Genomic DNA, 18,377 nt, shown 5'->3' on the forward strand with positions numbered 1-18,377 from the left:
ATTAAGTGATGAAAGCAGGCTATACATGTGGAAATATTGTCAATATGGACCTAGGCTCTGCAAAGAGGCTCGGCTGTTTCTTATGTTTCTGTGCACTGGCTTCTTCTTTTTTTTTCAAAATTTTATTTTATTTTTTAACTTTACAATATTGTATTGGTTTTGCCATATATCAACAAAAATCCGCCTCAGGTATACACATGTTCCCCATCCTGAACCCTCCTTCCTCCTCCCTCCCCATACCATCCCTCTGGGTCGTCCCAGTGCACCAGCCCCAAGCATCCAGTATCATGCATCGAACCTGGACTGGTGACTCATTTCATATATGATATTATACGTTTCAATGCCATTCTCCCAAATCATCCCACCTTCTCCCTCTCGCACAGAGTCCAAAAAACTGTTCTATACATCATTGTCTCTTTTGCTGTCTCGTATACAGGGTTATTGTTACCATCTTTCTAAATTCCATATATATGCGTTAGTATACTGTATTGGTGTTTTTCTTTCTGGCTTACTTCACTCTGTATAATAGGCTCCAGTTTCATCTACCTCATTAGAACTGATTCAAATGTATTCTTTTTAATGGCTGAGTAATACTCCATTGTGTATATGTACCACAGCTTTCTTATCCATTCATCTGCTGATGGACATCTAGGTTGCTTCCATGTCCTGGCTATTATAAACAATGCTGCGATGAACATTGGGGTACACGTGTCTCTTTCCCTTCTGGTTTCCTCAGTGTGTATGCCCAGCAGTGGGGTTGCTGGGTCATAAGGCAGTTCTATTTCCAGTTTTTTAAGGAATCTCCACACTGTTCTCCATAGTGGCTGTACTAGTTTGCACCCACCAACAGTGTAAGAGGGCTCCCTTTTCTCCACACCCTCTCCAGCATTTATAGCTTGTAGACTTTTGGATCGCAGCCATTCTGACTGGCGTGAAATGGTACCTCATAGTGGTTTTGATTTGCATTTCTCTGATAATGAGTGATGTTGAGCATCTTTTCATGTGTTTGTTAGCCATCTGTATGTCTTCTTTGGAGAAATGTCTATTTAGTTCTTTGGCCCATTTTTTGATAGGGTCATTTATTTTTCTGGAATTGAGCTGTAGGAGTTGCTTGTATATTTTTGAGATTAGTTGTTTGCCAGTTGCTTCATTTGCTATTATTTTCTCCCATTCTGAAGGCTGTCTTTTCACCTTGCTTATAGTTTCCTTTGTTGGTGCACTGGCTTCTTGATGAATACGTAATTTTGGATCAGTGATAACTGCCTGGAATACTGGCCAGGACCATCTTTTCTTCATTTTTTGTTAGCATGTTAATTGTTCTAAGCTCTCTTGTGATTGTTTCCATTCTCTAATGTACTGTTGTATAGTTAGGGTTAAAACAAATTGTATAAAAACTCATTAAAAACTAAGCAATAGGGAAAAAACGTAAGATATTTATGAAAGGTATTCTATACAATGAATATTTTATCAGGGGTAGATTTTATGGTATTTTTTACACATCTACTTTGAAGGAAGAAATGGTATTGTGACTTTCAATAATATTTAACTCACATGTGTTCCTACATCATATTCAGATGGACCCAAATGAAGAGTCAGTTCAGTTCAGTTCAGTTCAGTCGCTCAGTTGTGTCTGACTCTTTGTGACCCCATGAATCGCAGCACGCCAGGCCTCCCTGTCCATCACCAACTCCTGGAGTTCACTCAGACTCACGTCCATTGAGTCAGTGATGCCATCCAGCCATCTCATCCTCTGTCGTCCCCTTCTCCTCCTGCCCCCAATCCCTCCCAGCATCAGAGTCTTTTCCAATAAGTCAGCTCTTCGCATGAGGTGGCCAAAGTACTGGAGTTTCAGCTTTAGCATCGTTCCTTCCAATGAAATCCCAGGGCTGATCTCCTTCAGAATGGACTGGTTGGATCTCCTTGCAGGCCAATGGACTCTCAAGAGTCTTCTCCAACACCACAGTTCAAAAGCATCAATTCTTTGGTGCTCAGCCTTCTTCACAGTCCAATTCTCACATCCATACATGACCACTGGAAAAACCATAACCTTGACTAGACGGATCTTCATTGGCAAAGTAATGTCTCTGCTTTTGAATATGCTATCTAGGTTGGTCATAACTTTTCTTCCAAGGAGTAAGTGTTTTTTAATTCCATGGCTACAGTCACCATCTGCAGTGATTTTGGAGCCCCCAAAAATAAAGTCTGACACTCTTTCCCCATCTATTTCCCATGAAGTGATGGGACCAGATGCCATGATTAGGTGTGAGTTAAATCATATTCTTGAGGTAGTACAGTGCAAAAGGAAAAAGTCCTAATTATCATTGAGTTCACTTTGGAGAAGGCAATGGCTACCCACTCTAGTAGTCTTGCCTAGAGAATTTCATGGACAGAGGAGCCTGATGGGTCAAAGAGTTGGACACAACTCAGAAACTAACCCTTTCACTTTTTTTTTTTTCACTTTGAAAAAGAAAGGTTCCTCTGAAATTGGAAGTTGAATTAAGCAGTTTCATAAGCCTTCAGTTTCTGATACTTCAGGCAGTAGTGACTATTCTGTTCTTGCCAGAGGCAGCTTATTAGAGTTGAACAGCCATCCTGTGTTCATAGGAGGGAGCCATGCCCTCCCTCCTATACTTTAACAATTTAAGTGTATCCCTGAAGTTATGTAAATCCCATAATTTCAGGAATAAATTGAAAGGAACATTCTGCATCAGAAGTGATTTATCCATGATATACTGCTGTTATTGTTCAGTCACTAAGTCGTGTCCGACTCTTTGAGATCTGACTGTACCGGGTCAGACTTCCCTGTCCTCCATTATCCTCTGGAGTTTGCTCATATTCATGTCTATTGAGTTGGTGATGCTATCTAACCATCTCATTCTCTGTTGCCCTCTTCTCCTTTTGCCTTCAGTCTTTTCCAGAATCAGGGTCTTTTCCAATGAATCAACTCTTGGCCTCAGGTGCCCAAAGTATCGGAGCTTCAGCTTCAGCATCAGTCCTTCCAATGAATATTCAGGCTTGATTTCCTTTAAGATTGCTGGTTTGATCTCCTTGAAGTCCAAGGGACTCTCAAGAGTCTTCTCCAACACCACAGTTCAAAAGCATCAATTCTTCAGTGCTCAGATTTCTTTATGATCCAGCTCTCACATCTGTATATGACTGCTGTAAAAATCATAGCTTTGACTTTGACTATACACACCTTTTTGGGAAAAAATGATGTCTCTGTTTTGTAATACACTGTCTAGGTTTGTCATAGCTTTCCTTCCAAGGAGCAAGCATCTTTTTATTTCATGGCTGCAGTCAGCATCCACAGTGATTTTGGAGCCCAAGAAAATAAAATCTGTCACTGCTTCCACTTTTTCCCCTTCTATCTGCCATGAAGTGATGAGGCCAGATGCCCTGATCTTAGTTTTTAAAGCTGAGTTTCAAGCCAGCTTTTTTCACTCTCCTCTTTCGCCATCATGATACATTAATCAAGATGTAATCAGGAGAGAGAAATGACATAGTAATTTGAACAGAGAACATGTAACATAAAACATTAGTAACCACCATAAAGAATTTCAGTGGGAGGAACAGGTTAATAAGAACTAAAGAAAACTCTAAAGAATATACGAAAAGTAGATTTAAGGAGCCGTCATTACTCTGCAGATGAGACAGCTGCCCAAGGAAACACTTGCCCCATCCCCAAGGCTATGATCCTGACTTTGCTGGAGGAGGTCACAGCTGAGGTCACTGGATGGTAGAGGAGCTGCCGTGGTGTGGTGTAACTTGCCAGAAATATGCCCACTTTTAGACTAGGGAAAGCAGTTCACAGGCAGATGCCTCGCTGGAGGCACTCTGTTATAAAACCAGGCAGAGACTGTGCCAAGTGAAGCTGCTATCTACTGGCTCACATGCACTGCAGGAGCCTGGTTCTGGGGAAGAAGCCACCCAGGCTGCCCCCAATCAGAGAAGAAAAACCCTTTCTTCTACTAGGTCCTTACAGCACCCTTTTATCTACAAAGGTTAACACTGCACCAGCTATTAAAGGAAAAATATTTTAAAAACCCATATCCATTTTCAGAGCAGACAATAAAGTATGAATTTAGAACGAAGAGTCAAATTGGTAACTGGAATACATGGGAATCCTTGTCTTTCCACTGTCAGGATTTTGATGAAAGTTATTGTTCTGAACTTATTAGAAAATCAGCTTATAATTTTCAGAATGCAGTTTATGGGTTCTGATATATTAAGGTCTTTAATCCATTTTGAGTTTATTTTTGTGTATGGTGTTAAGTAGTATTCTAATTTCATTCTTTAATGTGTAGCTGTCCAGTTTTCCCAGCACTGCTTACTGAAGAGACTCTTTTTCCCGTTCCTTTGTCATAGATTAATTGACTATACGTGCATGGGTATACTTCGGATTCTCTATTATGCTCCACTGATCTATGTTTCTGTTTTTTGTGCCAGGAACATACAGTTTTGGTTACTGTAGTTTTATACTATAGCCTGAATTTAGGGGGGCATGATTCCTCCTGCTCTGTTCTTCTTTCTCAAGATTGTTTTGACTATGTTTATATTCTTCTGTATTTCCATGCAAATTTTAAGATTATTTGTTCTAGTTCTGTGAAAAATGTCATTCATATTTTGATAGGGATTACATTGAATCTGTAGATTGCCTTGAGGAGTATAGTCATTTTAACAATATTCTTTCAATCCAAGAAAAAGGTATATGTTTCTATTTAGATCATCTTCAATTATTTTTTATCAGTGTCTTACAGTTTTATAAATATAGATCTTTTACCTCTTGAGGTAGGTTTATTCCTAAGTATCTTATTCTTTTTGATATGATGATAAATGAGATTGTTTCCTTTATTTCTCTTTCTGGCAGTTCATTGTTACTGTATAGAAATGCAACAGATTTCTGTATATTAATTTTGTATCCTGCAAGTTTATTGAATTCATTGATGAGCTCTTGTAGTTTTCTGGCAGCATTTTTAGAATTTTTTATGTATACTATCTCATCATTTGTAAACAGTGACAGTTTCTTTCTTTCTTTCCTTAGGATTTCTATTTTTTTCCTCTTATGCTATGCCTAGGACTCTGACATAAATCATAGCAATACTGATTTTGGATCTGTCTCCTAAAGCAAGGAAAATAAAAGCAAAAATAAACAAATGCAACCTAATTAAACTTAACATCTTTTACAGCAAAGGAGACCATAAACAGACAAAAAGACAACTTACTGAATGGGAGAAAATATTTGCAAATAATATGACTGAAAAGGGGTTAACAGCCAACATATATAAACAGCTCATAAAGTCAACATTAAAAAATAGGTTAAAAAAATAGTCAAAGAACAGAGTAGACATTTTCCCAAAGACATGTAGATGGCCATACACATGAAAAGATTTTTCAACACTGCTAATCATCAGGGAAATGCAAATCAAAACCACAGTGAGATATAGCCTCACACTTGTCAGAATGCCTGTCATCAAAAAAGACCACAAGTAACAAATGTTGGCAAGGATCTGGAGAAAAGGGAACATTTATGAACTGATGCTGGAAATGTAAATTGATGCAGTGACTGTAGAAAATGGTGTGAAGTTTCTTAAAAAGCTAAATATAGAACTACCATGCATGAGTGCTCAGTCACTTCAGTCATGTCTGCCTCTTTGCAACCCCATGGCCTGCAGCCTGCCAGGCTCCTCTGTCCATGGGTTTCTCCAGGCAAGAACACTGGAATGGGTAGCCATTTCCTTCTCCAATGCATGAAAGTGAAAGTGAAGTCGCTCAGTCATGTCCGATTCTTCGCAACCCCATGGACTGCAGCCTACCAGGCTCCTCTGTCCATGGGATTTTCCAGGCAAGAGTCCTGGAGTGGGGTGCCATTGCCTTCTCCACAGAACTACCATATGACCCAACAATTCCACTCCTGGGCATATATCTGAGAAAAACAAAATCACTAATTTGAAAAGATACATGCTCCTCGATGTCTATAACAGCTTTATTAACTGTCAGTATACGGAAGCAACCTAAATGTCCATCAACAGATGAAAGGATAAAGAAAATGTGGCATATACATACAATAGAATACTACTCCAGCCATAAAAAAGAGTGAAATTTTACCATTTGCAACAACATGGATGGACTTGGAGGGTACTATGCTAGGTGAAATAAGTCAGACAGAGAAAAACAAATACTGCATGATATCACTTAGGTAGAATCTAAAAAACACAACGAACTAGTAAATATAATAAAAAAGAAGCAAACTCACAGATACAGAGAACAAACTAGTGGTTACCACTGGGGACAGGTTAGGAGAAAGAGGCAATATAGGTGTAGGGGATTAAGAGGTACAAACTATTAGGTATAAAATAAGTTACAAGTATATATTGTACAACCCAGGGAACATATCAATATTTTATAATAACTATAAATTGAGTATAATCTTGAAAAAATGGTGAATCACTATATTGTACACCTGTAACTTATAAAATATCATATACCAACTGTACTTCAATTAAAAAGGAAAAAGAGAGAGTAGATATGCCTTAAAGAATGTCATTATAATTAAGCAAATACATTTTTTACAGCCATTTGAGAATTAAAAGACAATTTGTCTCTGGTAACTTTCGAAGAAATCAACTCACTCTAACCACTCTCCTGACCACATTTGTGCTTCTGACTACATCTTTGAAACAAAATAATCTAATCGTCCTGCATGCTAAGTCCCTTCAGTCATGTCCGACTCTGTGTGACCCTATGAACTGTAACCTGCCATGCTCCTCTGTCCGTGGGATTCTCCTGGCAGGAATACTGGAGTGGGTTGGCAGACCCTTCTCCAGGTGATCTTCCCCACCCAGGGATCAAACCTGCGTCTCTTACATTACATCTCCTGCATTGGCAGGTGGGTTCTTTACCACTAGCGCCACCTGGGAAGCTCCTAATCATCTTGTATATTTAATAATTAGTCCAAGTGGGAACTACTGCTCACAAAATTAATTGCTCCATATTTGTTAGAGTGGAAGGTTTTTAGTTTGGAGTGGAAAGAACTTATGTGTTACTTTACATATTATAACAAGTTAATTTTCAGTTGTTCCTTGCCTCCGCACTACCATTAGATTCTCCGTAACTCCAGGGGGAGTAGGCTTGAGTCACTCTTTTTTACTCCGTATTATAGTTTGAGTAGTCACAGAAAACTTAGGAGAAAAAAATATCCATGGTGACATCATATTCATGGAGACTCCTCCACAAAGATAGTGCATTTTAGATGTTTCAGCTACAAGTTCTGGAATGCAGTTATTTTTAGAAAGTAATAATAGCTGTAGTAATAACTGTTATCTTTGGTTTGAGAAACTCTTCTTATTGTCATCCTTAACAGAAAAGATTTTCTTGGTGTTGCTGCCTGCTTTACTTGAAGGTGTATCTATCTTGATGGAAAAGGAAAGTTTAGAGAAATAACATTTGTAAGATTTATATGTTAAAGACATTAATTTATTAATGAAGAAATGTTGTAATGAAAAGATATCACGGTTAAAAGACCAGAGACTAAATTTCTGCCTAATATTTTAACATAATAGCTATTAATGATTCAGAATCCAAAGCACTAACTCAAGGTAGTTTATTGCTAAAAGGAAAGATATCGGAAGAGAGAAAGAGAAATGAGTAAGGTGTGAATAGTCATAATCTTCAACTCCACCTATGTATTCTAAAGACATAGGGGTATAGAAGCATTATTTCTATTTTCTTATTTTAATTACTTTAAATTTATTTTTTCTTAATACTATCAGTAAGAATGATCTTTTTCCTTCTTACCAAATATTATTGTATGACTGCTTCTTTCTTCATTGGTAGGAAAGGAATAATAATTAAAATTTTGTGTTTAGAGTCTATGTAAAGTTAATTTTCCTTCACCAGTTTACTTAATAGGATATAGAGTACATATTTAATATAGTATGAGTAATAAAATGAACTCATAACTGATATGAGACAGTCGTCATGATTAATTGATATTTATCGAGATTTCACTGAGTGTTATGACAATGTATTTTATAAAAAACACTGTGAATTCTTTTCTGACACTTTTGTTCACTTTATACTTGTTTCTTTTAACTTTAAACTCCACTTGTCAATACCTTGAAATTCTGAAACTATAAGAATGGCAGAGAAAAGGGCAAAATAATTTTTTTTCTATCCTAATAGAATAAGAAATAAAAGCCAAAATGTATAACAGCAACAGTATCAGCAATACCACCACTGGCCAGAAAACCCTAGCGAGGCCTGAACTGCTGAAGATGAAGGCATCAGGCATCTGCGTTCTTATTCCCCCTATTCACTTAAATGCTGTATTACCAAAAGAAATATTTTAAGGTTGGGAACCCAAGAAAAGCATTGTGAATTCTCTGTTGTTTGTGAGTTGGAACGCTAGGGGACAGCACTAAAATATTCCATGGTTGTTTGGTATTGATCACTTGCATACTGTATAATAAGTAGGAGATTTTACTGTTAATGACTATTGAATGCTCTGTTGATTTCAGTGGACGAAAGAGCACAAAGAGGAATATGAGTATCTCAAGTCTATAATTTTAGCCTTTATAAAACGATGGTTTGATAATTTAGAGGAAGCTCCAGGCTGTCCTTTGGTTGCAAGGAGATAGTAAGGCATGATAACTGAAAGAATTGTGATTTTTCTGTTAAGAGTGGTTTCGTCTTTTCACTCTTTGGGGGTAAATATTTTGCATAAATTTTTATTTCTAATCTTGTTTTTCAGGCACTTTGGAAAGACATGAAACGGGAGAAAGAGCGAAGATTATTCTTAACTGTTGTGATGATTCACAGCTTCCAAAGCCTGAATCTATACTTCCAGTGGCCTCAGAGACACATAAGCACAAAAGTGTAGAACAAAGGTCCTCCAGCTTGTCCCAGTTTGGGCCAATACCTTGCCCTGGTCTGCAGGTGGAGTCTTCATGTAAGGTAAGTTCAAATCAAGCTGCTGCTCACAGTAAACATTACCAACCCCAAGTAAGAAGTAATGTGCTTTCATCAGCACATTAAAAATCAGCACAAAGATAACAACTCAGAGATGATTGTATCTACCAGACATGCCTTCCAAGCAGTCTTGGGTAGATTGGGATAAGTTTTTGAGTGATTATTATTTTTAAATGAGTATAGGTGATGGAAGGGGGGCCTGGCATGCTGCGACTCATGGGGTCACAAAGAGTCAGACACGACTGAGCGACTGATCTTATTTGATCTGATAGCATTCTTTTTTTGATGAAAACATGTTCTGGCTTATCAATATTGAGCCAATTTTATATGAATTCTTGAATTCTAGATGGTTTTTAATGAAAGAGGGGCAGAAACCTATATTTTGTGGTCTGGTTCCTTTTTTTTTCCCACACAACTCCATCATTGTTTGTGGAGTTTGAGTTTCACACAAACTCCATCATTGTGTAATAAATAAGGCTTAGAATTCTGACATGCTAATGATCCTAGAGATGCTAAGTGTATCAAAAGAAATCAAACAATGATCTAATTTTTCTGATGCCTTTTTGTTTTTATTTGTGATAAGCAAATTAAGAAGAGGTCAAATACCTAAGTGGAAAAAAATATAAATATAAATATATATATATATATATATATATATGTAGTGAGAGGATGTGTCCTCTTTAACAAACACGGCTGCTAAACTGTGCCTCAAAGCTGCAGGGGTGGGGGTGGAGGCACCAGCATCTGAGCATCACCTTTTTAGGTTTGAAGACTAGGTTTAGATTTTATCAGTGAGGTCAGTGTTTGTCAGTCTTTTGAGAACTGAATCACACTAACCAAACACCCAAGAAGTGAATACGTAAACTAGAATGACAGTTATTTAATTTACAATGATAAATATGATTGCAGTTCATTGCTCAGCACAGTCTCACTGTAGCAAAGCTACATAGCGTAGGGGAGAAAGGGGAAGTGGAATTTTAACAGAGGATTCCTTGATGGGCTTCAAGTCAGAGCCCTGAGCTCTGAAAAGCTAATGCAATGGTTGCTGTCACCCCATCACGGTACTTTCTCTATTGGTCAAGGCTGGTATACATTGAAAATTTTCTAAATTTTGATTTCCCTCTTTAAGACTCCACTCCATTTAGGCCACCTACTTCTATGCTTTCTCCTGCAGGTGTTAAAACCAGCGATTTGGGCTGCAGCTTTTTTTTTTTTTTTTCATTTCTTTTTTCTTGAGTATAATTGTTTTCAGATTTTCCAAATCTGTTTTTCATGTTCTTATTTAAAGAAATCATGGGGTTTTTGTTTGCTTTGTGGCCCTGTGTAGAAAGTGGGACCTTATTTCCCTGACCAGAGATCCAGCCTGTGCCCCCTGCAGTGGAAGCTCAGAGCCTTAACCACTAGACTCCCAAGGAATTCCCAAGGAGTCATGTTTTATATGGACAATTATATCAATATACTAATATTTTTAACATTCATAATAACTGAAATTGAAAGTGATAGGGTCTTAGTCTCTCCTAAGTGGGAGATTGAACCACACTTCTATTACGTATTTTAAGACGGAGGTAATCAAAGCCCAGTGAGTAAGACCATCAGACTGCCATGTATTCCATCTTAATGTGACTTGTTGCTTTTTGTTCACAATAGAATCTGTATCTTATAGTGGAAATTATATGCCAGAACAGTAGATGGGAACTTGGATATGTCTCTTGACTCATGCATGCCAGGTGCCTAGGATCTGCAGGAGCACATCTCATTTATCAAGTGCCTATTTTACTAATTCAATTCCCAGAAGGTAAACTGATTGCTATTTCATTCAGTTTCTTGGAGGACTTCAGAGCTACCTTTTAGGTGGTGATAACAGTATATATTTCTTTATGTAATTTTGTTTCTGTCTTTTGACTCCAAAAAGTAATAAAATCCTAGGGTCTTGTTTTCCTACTCTTAGGTTGACTCCAACTTTATTTCCTAGCTGCTACCCTTTACCTGGATGACTAAAATCCCCAATTTTTACTCTGAACAGAGCTGGAGAATTGAATTAGACAGGACTATCACCTCCTTTGTTCTATATGCTATACTTTTATTATTGAGCTTACTGTTAAATAGAGCTATTTTTATTTGTGCTTCTTATAAGTTATAGCTTCTCCAATTATGTACTTCATATCTTCATCTCATCCTCTTAGATTTAAGCCTTTAAGACTGTTTTATCTTAATTTTTTTTGGGGGGGGCGCTGCATCAGTCTTAGTTGCGGCATGCAGGATCTTCAGTTATAGCATGCGAACTCTCAGTTGCAGCAAATGGGATCTAGTTCCCTGACCAGAGATCGAATTCCCCTACTTTGAGAGTGTGGAGTCTTAGCCACAGGGCCACAAGGGAAGTCTCTATCTTAATCTTTTATTGATAAATTTGATAAGCATAAAATTTCAAGAATGCTTATAAATTCCCCATCCTCCTTTTTGTTAATATAATAAAATGTTTTATTAGTTTTCAAAAGAAAAAAAGTCAGATTTAAAGATAGGAATTAAATCACACTCATTTCAGAGCTGGGGAAAAAGACAATAAGTCTGAAATTTAGAAATACGTAGGGTAACTCTGTGTTTCAGAATTTTTTGATATAGACTTCAGTGAGAAACAACTGAAATATTTTCAAATGGTACCATGAATTGTTTAAATGGAAGAACAACATGTAATATTTGACATTTATTAGGATTCTGTATTCGCTTTTCCTTCTTGCATTTGAAGAGTGCATATAGATTTAGGGAAAGGTTTTAAAGAGAACAACAAATACAATAAAACATTTTAAAAATGGGTCCAATTTGACATGCTAGAGGAGTCGATTATGTGCAGCTAGATAAAGAAAAATCTTTGCGGGTAGGAGAGGGCCAGAGTCTTAAAGGATTTAAAGGAATACAATATCATATTAGTGATGGGGAACTGCTTTTCTCAGATTCAGCTGAGGATAAAATAAGATAGAAACTGTTTAAATTGCAGTAGGAGGAATTTAGCTTTAAGGTAGAAAATAAACAACCTTACTAAAATCATCTCTACATGGCAGAACTCTTTGTTACCTCATCAGATTTTAATGAGGGAAGTCCTTTTTTGTCTATTAGTTGGTTGGTTGGTTTAAAATTTTTTTTTTCTGTACTTCTTGTCTGTAAAATGAGTGAAAAAATAATCAGGATTTTTGAACTGCCACAATTTAGACTGATTGTAATGTCCTGGAAATGTCTTTAAAAAAAAACCAAAAAACTGATTTTCTGTAGAACGGGTCCCCAAAAGCTCCAACTCGTTGCTTACTTAAAGTTACAAGGTTTACTATGGCAGTCATTAACCATATATAGCTATTGAGCATTTGAAATTTGGCTAGCACCATTTGTTAAAATGATATTTTGGATATGTAGGCTTAAATAAAATATGTTAATTAAAATCAATTTCACCTGTTTCCTTTTTTTTTTTTCAATATGGCTACTAGGCATTTTAAAATTACACATGTAGTTTGCATTTTATTTATGTTGAAATATTTAGGGACAAATGTTGAACTAGACCAGGAATAAGCAAACTTGTTTGTAAAGGACCAGATGGTAAATATTTTAGGCCTTATAGGCCATATTTTTGCTATTTGAATGATTTAACTCAGTTCTTGCAGCAGAGAAGCCACCATAGACAATTCTTAAACAAATCAATGTGGCTGTGTTTAGATAAAACTTTATTTACAAAAACAGGCAGTGGACCGGATTTGATACTCACTCTCCATTATTTGCCAATTTCTGATCTAGTCAGCCCTCTCTAGACTTGGAAATCATGAGGTACTTGGAGGAGTACTGGCAAAACAGCAATACCTACCATCTCCTTAGATATCTAAATTTTTAATGAAGCAACTTATCCCAGCTTCTTCTCCACTATGAGAAATATAATCCAAAAGACCTTGTATCACTCTGTTCCCTGATGGCATTAATGGAATTCATATGTTTGAAAATCTGCCCTTTGTAGAAAACAAATGTGTGCATTATACTTTCTAATCCAAGTGAGATTTTTTAAAATAAAATTTTCTTTAAATAATGCATTTCAATATGCATCATTATCTAAATATATAAAATTGGTTATAAATAATCCATTTATAAATATTCCAATTAAGCTTTTGAGAAATATGTTTGGATTTTTTTAATCTTTAGTTGACTTTAGAGTGATGCCTGTTTGGTGACATTTGCTGAAAAATCTTATTAGAGCTTTATCTTGCTACCTCCTGTAAAACACAGATGGTGTACTGGTAGGCCCCCAGTAGAGAACTGGATCCCAGTACTACTTATTATTTTAATAGAATGGAACATTTGTTCTTCTACATTTTATGACACAGAAACATAATCAAAATGGAACTGGAGTTGTTTCTTGATGGTGGAATTTGAAATTTTCTCCTGAAAATTTATGTGTATCAATATGAAATAATAATTCATTGTGGCAATATTACATGTTGCAGGTTAATTCTGTTTTCACTAAACTATCTATAATATACTATCAAAATTGTTATTATAAAAAAGAAAAAAATATTTATTTGAAAATAAGTGTGTTATATAAGTATAAATCCTCAGTATAGAATGATAATCTTCTCATTTTGATTAGTAATTTTTAGTATATTCTTTTTAATATAATAAGCAGCATATGGCTATTTTTTTCTAATGTAGATAATATTTTGCATCAATTTTATATAATTTTAAAAGGAAACAGATTTTTATTACTGTACATATAAGCCCTGCATGAAAACATAGGAATTTATCTATAAACATTGAATTAAGATTTTTGTTTTGAAGAGTTTGGTTTAGTGAATCCCAACTTAAAACTTAATGCCTAAATGATATCACCATTCCTGGTGAGATAGAATAAAGAAAAACAATAGAGGAGAAATATAGGCCATTTGCTTTTTGAACACATGTGAGGTGATGCAAGTCTTTAACAGAGTATAGCCATTTCTCATAAGCATTTTATATAATAATTTTAACTATCAAGTCAAAAAATGTCTGTAACGTGATTTTTTGTAGTTGTTTTATGAAGGATATCTCCTTTCTCACTTTGTGGCATGAGTTTAAGCACTTTTGATAGAAAGTTCCCTCAATATTGAGGAAAACTCTGAAAAGCATATCACAGCTTTGTTCCAAAACTAATTCAGGAGGTCTCAGAGTCTCTATGAAAAGTCGGAGCGGCACTATTAAAACGAGTCCAGCTGTCTGCCTCGCATGCAGAAGCAGCCCTGGATTTCCTCACAGGACTTCAAAGCCTTGCTTGTATCTAAACATTTGTTGGCCATGTAAATCAAGGCACAAAAGGAAAATGCTGCTGTTTCACGGTGCGCGGCTGGTCTGAGTCCGGCATTGTGCTGCACGTGCCGGTGCGGAGTGCCAGGAACAGAAGGGCACTGTTCTGACTGTGTGACAAATGTAGTTAACACCAGATCCATATTAATGTTGTCAAGTTCCCTTGATGTATTTAAACAGATTTTAATTATTTTCAGCGTCCAAAGGCCTGAAATATATAGCCTAATAGTTCTTCAAAGAAAGCTTACTTAATGTGTGAATGTAAAACCTCTCATAAAAATGAAACTTTTATATTAGCCATAGTCATTGACATAGGTTATTCATCAAGTCAGCAATTTGTGTGGCAAAGTGCCATTTGAATAGTGTATTGTTAGGCTACTTATGGTCCACTTGACAAGGGCTCTTGCTGTAAATAGTGCAATTTGACTCCAGCTGTTAAAGAGTGGCTTTGACAGCAGCCAAATAGAATGGAGATGCCTTACTGCACTGCCGAAAAATCAATATTGGGTTCTTGTTCATGGTAACCTGTTCTTTTCTCTTCTGTAGATTTATAAACGACTATCAAGGGTTTATAAGTGGAAGTTTAAATATTATTTTAAATGCAATTCTCTTTGAGTTTCAAATTAAGGTGTGATAAATGGTTACAAGTACAGAGTTTTAGGATATTATTTCCACCCTCTGGTTCATGTTTAGTCACAATTACAGTTAAGTTGAATTTGGATTCTCCAGCTACAGTAGAAAAGAATTAGTGTAAAACATGGGCTCAAAATTGTGTGCCTATTGTATATTGCCAGTGCAATTATTTCTTCTTTTTTATTTTCTTATCAATTTATCTTTGGTATCCTCCCATCTTCTCTGTGTGTGTACCTTTTTGTATAGATGGCAGGGTTCTTTGTGGCTGTGCCCATAGCAACACCCACAGATGTTGACAGCAGTAATGTCCCCTGTGTTGTTGAAGATTTCCCTAAAGCAGAGTCTTGCTGGTTTTGAAGATTTTTCTAGCGGTTTTCAGCAATACAGGGTTGCTATGATACCTGACTGGCAGTAATAGATATTGAATCTGTTAATTACAGTAACCACACACAAGGACTTTTTTCATTCGGTTTTTCTGCTGTTGCTAGCTGTTATATTTAAGATACAGAAGAGGAAGTGAAATTATATACTCAAGATGAGAATAAATTTCAAGAGTTTACTTTGAATCCTGATATTTAGTTTTAAAAATGTCCTGGTATAAAAACCCTTCAGCTGACTGATGCAGATATAGTTTACTTAAATTGAAAATATAATTTATTTAGATAATTACTAGTTTTGACTGAATTTGATTTTGAACTTTTATTGTTTACTTGAGATGTCATTAAGTTTTCATCGAAGGTGTGCTAAGCAGGATTTGAAAAAGCTATCATTTTTAACATGAAAAAAGCTGGTATAATGAATACTTTTTCAATTGCCTCTTTCAGTGAAAGCTGTTAAAATAGTTGTCTTCCTATTACTAACCAGCTCTGCATTTATTCAATTTGTGACTGAGATAGCAACTGAAAATTCATAAAGCTGATAATATAATTGTGTACTAAGACCTTTAAGGCTGATTCAAGGTCAATGTTACTGTTTTTGTAATTGCTGATAGGCAGTTCTCATTTCTTCCAGAGGAAGGGTTGGTTCTGCTTTGATTTTACAAATTGTTATCTCTTCTGTTAATTCTAAAGTAAACCTTTTCACTAAATAAATGTTTATGTTATTCTTTAGTACTAGATTTAGCCTAGATATACCTCAGTAGCTTTTCCCACACCTCATAATATTAATCAACCCTGTTAGAAACATGGAAATCTAGGATTATAACTTTCTTCTTGAATTAAATATTCCAATTTTAGTCATCATTTAACTTGTGGGTGAGGATTCTAGCTTAGAAACTTGAATAAAAGTTAAACATAGCAGGCATTTTTATTTTGCATTTGGATTAATCTAGGGACAGAGTAGCATAATTTAGTAAAGCATGTCTTTAAATTTGTCTCCATTATCATCAGTAGTTTTATGGACATATTTTAGGAAGTATGAATTATGTAATAATATACATACCATATTACATACCCATAACCATTTAGAGACCTTTTGTTTCTCTCTCATTTCTTCTGTTCTTTCCTACTTTTCTTTCTTCAGTTGCAATTGAAAAACAAAACCCTGTGGCTTTCCAAAGTTGTTAAGGCCAGCTTCTTGTAGGATCTAAAGATAGACCTAGTCAACTTACTGCAAGAGGCCTGAATCTCCTGGGATGAAAAGTCACTTTAATGGATTTGGATGTTCTGTTATTGAGCATATTTGCTGGTTAAAATGTGATGGTAAATGTTACCCCTTTACAGAAGCTTGGTAACCAAGTCACTGTCTGACATCAGGAATATTCTCTGTTTATATTCCATTTTTGATGATACCTTGAAGGGTTAAAAAAATGAAGTTTGTAGAAATTCAGATTTTGAGTTAACTAAAAGGGTTAATGGCTTATAACAAGAAAGAAAACAAAGATAATAAAAACTTTCTTTTTGAAAGTTGTGATCATATCGCTTACTGACTGAGAGTACCAACTGGACCCATTTAAAGGAATCCCAACAGGGGCACTACTTCTGTACCAATGACTTATATCGAAACTGGCCCTTAAGAGAGCAACAAATGCAAAAATGTAACATGAAGCAATTTTCATAAAATTTTCATAAAATAAAAGCATCTATTCTCACAGAATATTTCCCCTAAGTTGCTAAAAAAAATGTATTAAGACTAGCTTTATTCATTTGACCTTAAAGCCTGAAATTATTAAAAAATATATCCAGCTAATATTCTCATCCATTTTTCTGAACTGGGTTTTGATAGTGACATCCTGAACGTACAACTAGTTCTCTGTATCTTCATATGGTATTCATGGCAATAAATACAAATAATGACATAAATTATGTTATTTGTAATTTTTTACATATTATGAAGTTCATAATACTCTGGAAATAGTCGTTTTATCATAAGTCGAAATATCCTGCCCAAGCTTTCAGTCCATGTACGATTATCCCTACCAGATATTTTTTAAAGGGTCATAAGAGGCTGCTTGGTAACAAGGCCTTTCTTATACACATGTTTAACTTCATGCACATCCAAATAAAACTAAAATTTTATTACTATTTTTTTGTTTTCACCTAATATCTGGGACATGATAGTTTTTATTTTATTTTTTATAACAATTGTTTCAGTTCAGTTCAGTCACTCAGTCATGTCCGACTCTCTGCGATCCCATGAGTCGCAGCACGTCAGGCCTCCCTGTCCATCACCAACTCCCAGAGTCCACCCAAACCCATGTCCATTGAGTCGGTGATGCCATCCAACCATCTCATCCTCTGTCGTCCCCTTCTCCTCCTGCCCTCAATCTTTCCCGGCATCAGGGTCTTTTCAAATGAGTCAGCTCTTCGCATCAGGTGGCCAAAGTATTGGAGTTTCAGCTTCAACGTCAGTCCTTCCAATGAACATCCAGGACTGATCTCCTTTAGAATGGACTGGTTGGATCTCCCTGCAGTTTAAGGGACTCTCAAGAGTCTTCTCCAACACCACAGTTCAAAAGCATCAATTCTTTGGCGCTCAGCTTTCTTTATAGTCCAACTCTCACATCCATACATGACCACTGGAAAAACCATAGCCTTGACTAGACGGACCTTTGTTGACAAAGTAATGTCTCTGCTTTTGAATATGCTATCTAGGTTGGTCATAACTTTCCTTCCAAGGAGTAAGCATCTTTTTTAATTTCATGGCTTCAATCACCATTGGCAGTGATTTTGGAGCCCAGAAAAATAAAGTCAGCCACTGTTTCCACTGTTTCCCCATCTATTTCCCATGAAGTGATGGGACCCGATGCCATGATCTTAGTTTTGTTTATTGGAATATAATTGCTTTACAGTGTTACATGTTTATGCCAGAAATCTGTGTGACATTGGCTTCTTTGTTCAGGGTCTTACATGACTAAAATTCAGATGTAATTACTACAATTACAAGATGCAATTACTACATCATCTGAGGCTGAGGTCCTCTTGCAAGCTTATTCAGGTTATTGTCAGAAATTAGTTCTTTGTGGTTATAGG

At 36.1% G+C, this 18,377-nt stretch overlaps 1 protein-coding gene across 1 annotated transcript in view; it reads left to right on the forward strand.

Moving 5' to 3' along the window:
* Positions 1-18,377, forward strand: part of WDR72 (WD repeat domain 72) — a 225,745-nt gene that overhangs the window by 79,654 nt on the left and 127,714 nt on the right. Inside the window, exon 14 of the mRNA XM_002690898.6 lies at positions 8,750-8,952. Within this exon, the coding sequence (XP_002690944.1) occupies positions 8,750-8,952 (203 nt within the window). The remainder of the gene's footprint in view (positions 1-8,749; positions 8,953-18,377) is intronic.

This window comes from Bos taurus, chromosome 10 (assembly GCF_002263795.3).
Source record: "Bos taurus isolate L1 Dominette 01449 registration number 42190680 breed Hereford chromosome 10, ARS-UCD2.0, whole genome shotgun sequence".
NCBI classification, from domain to species: Eukaryota; Metazoa; Chordata; class Mammalia; order Artiodactyla; family Bovidae; genus Bos; species Bos taurus.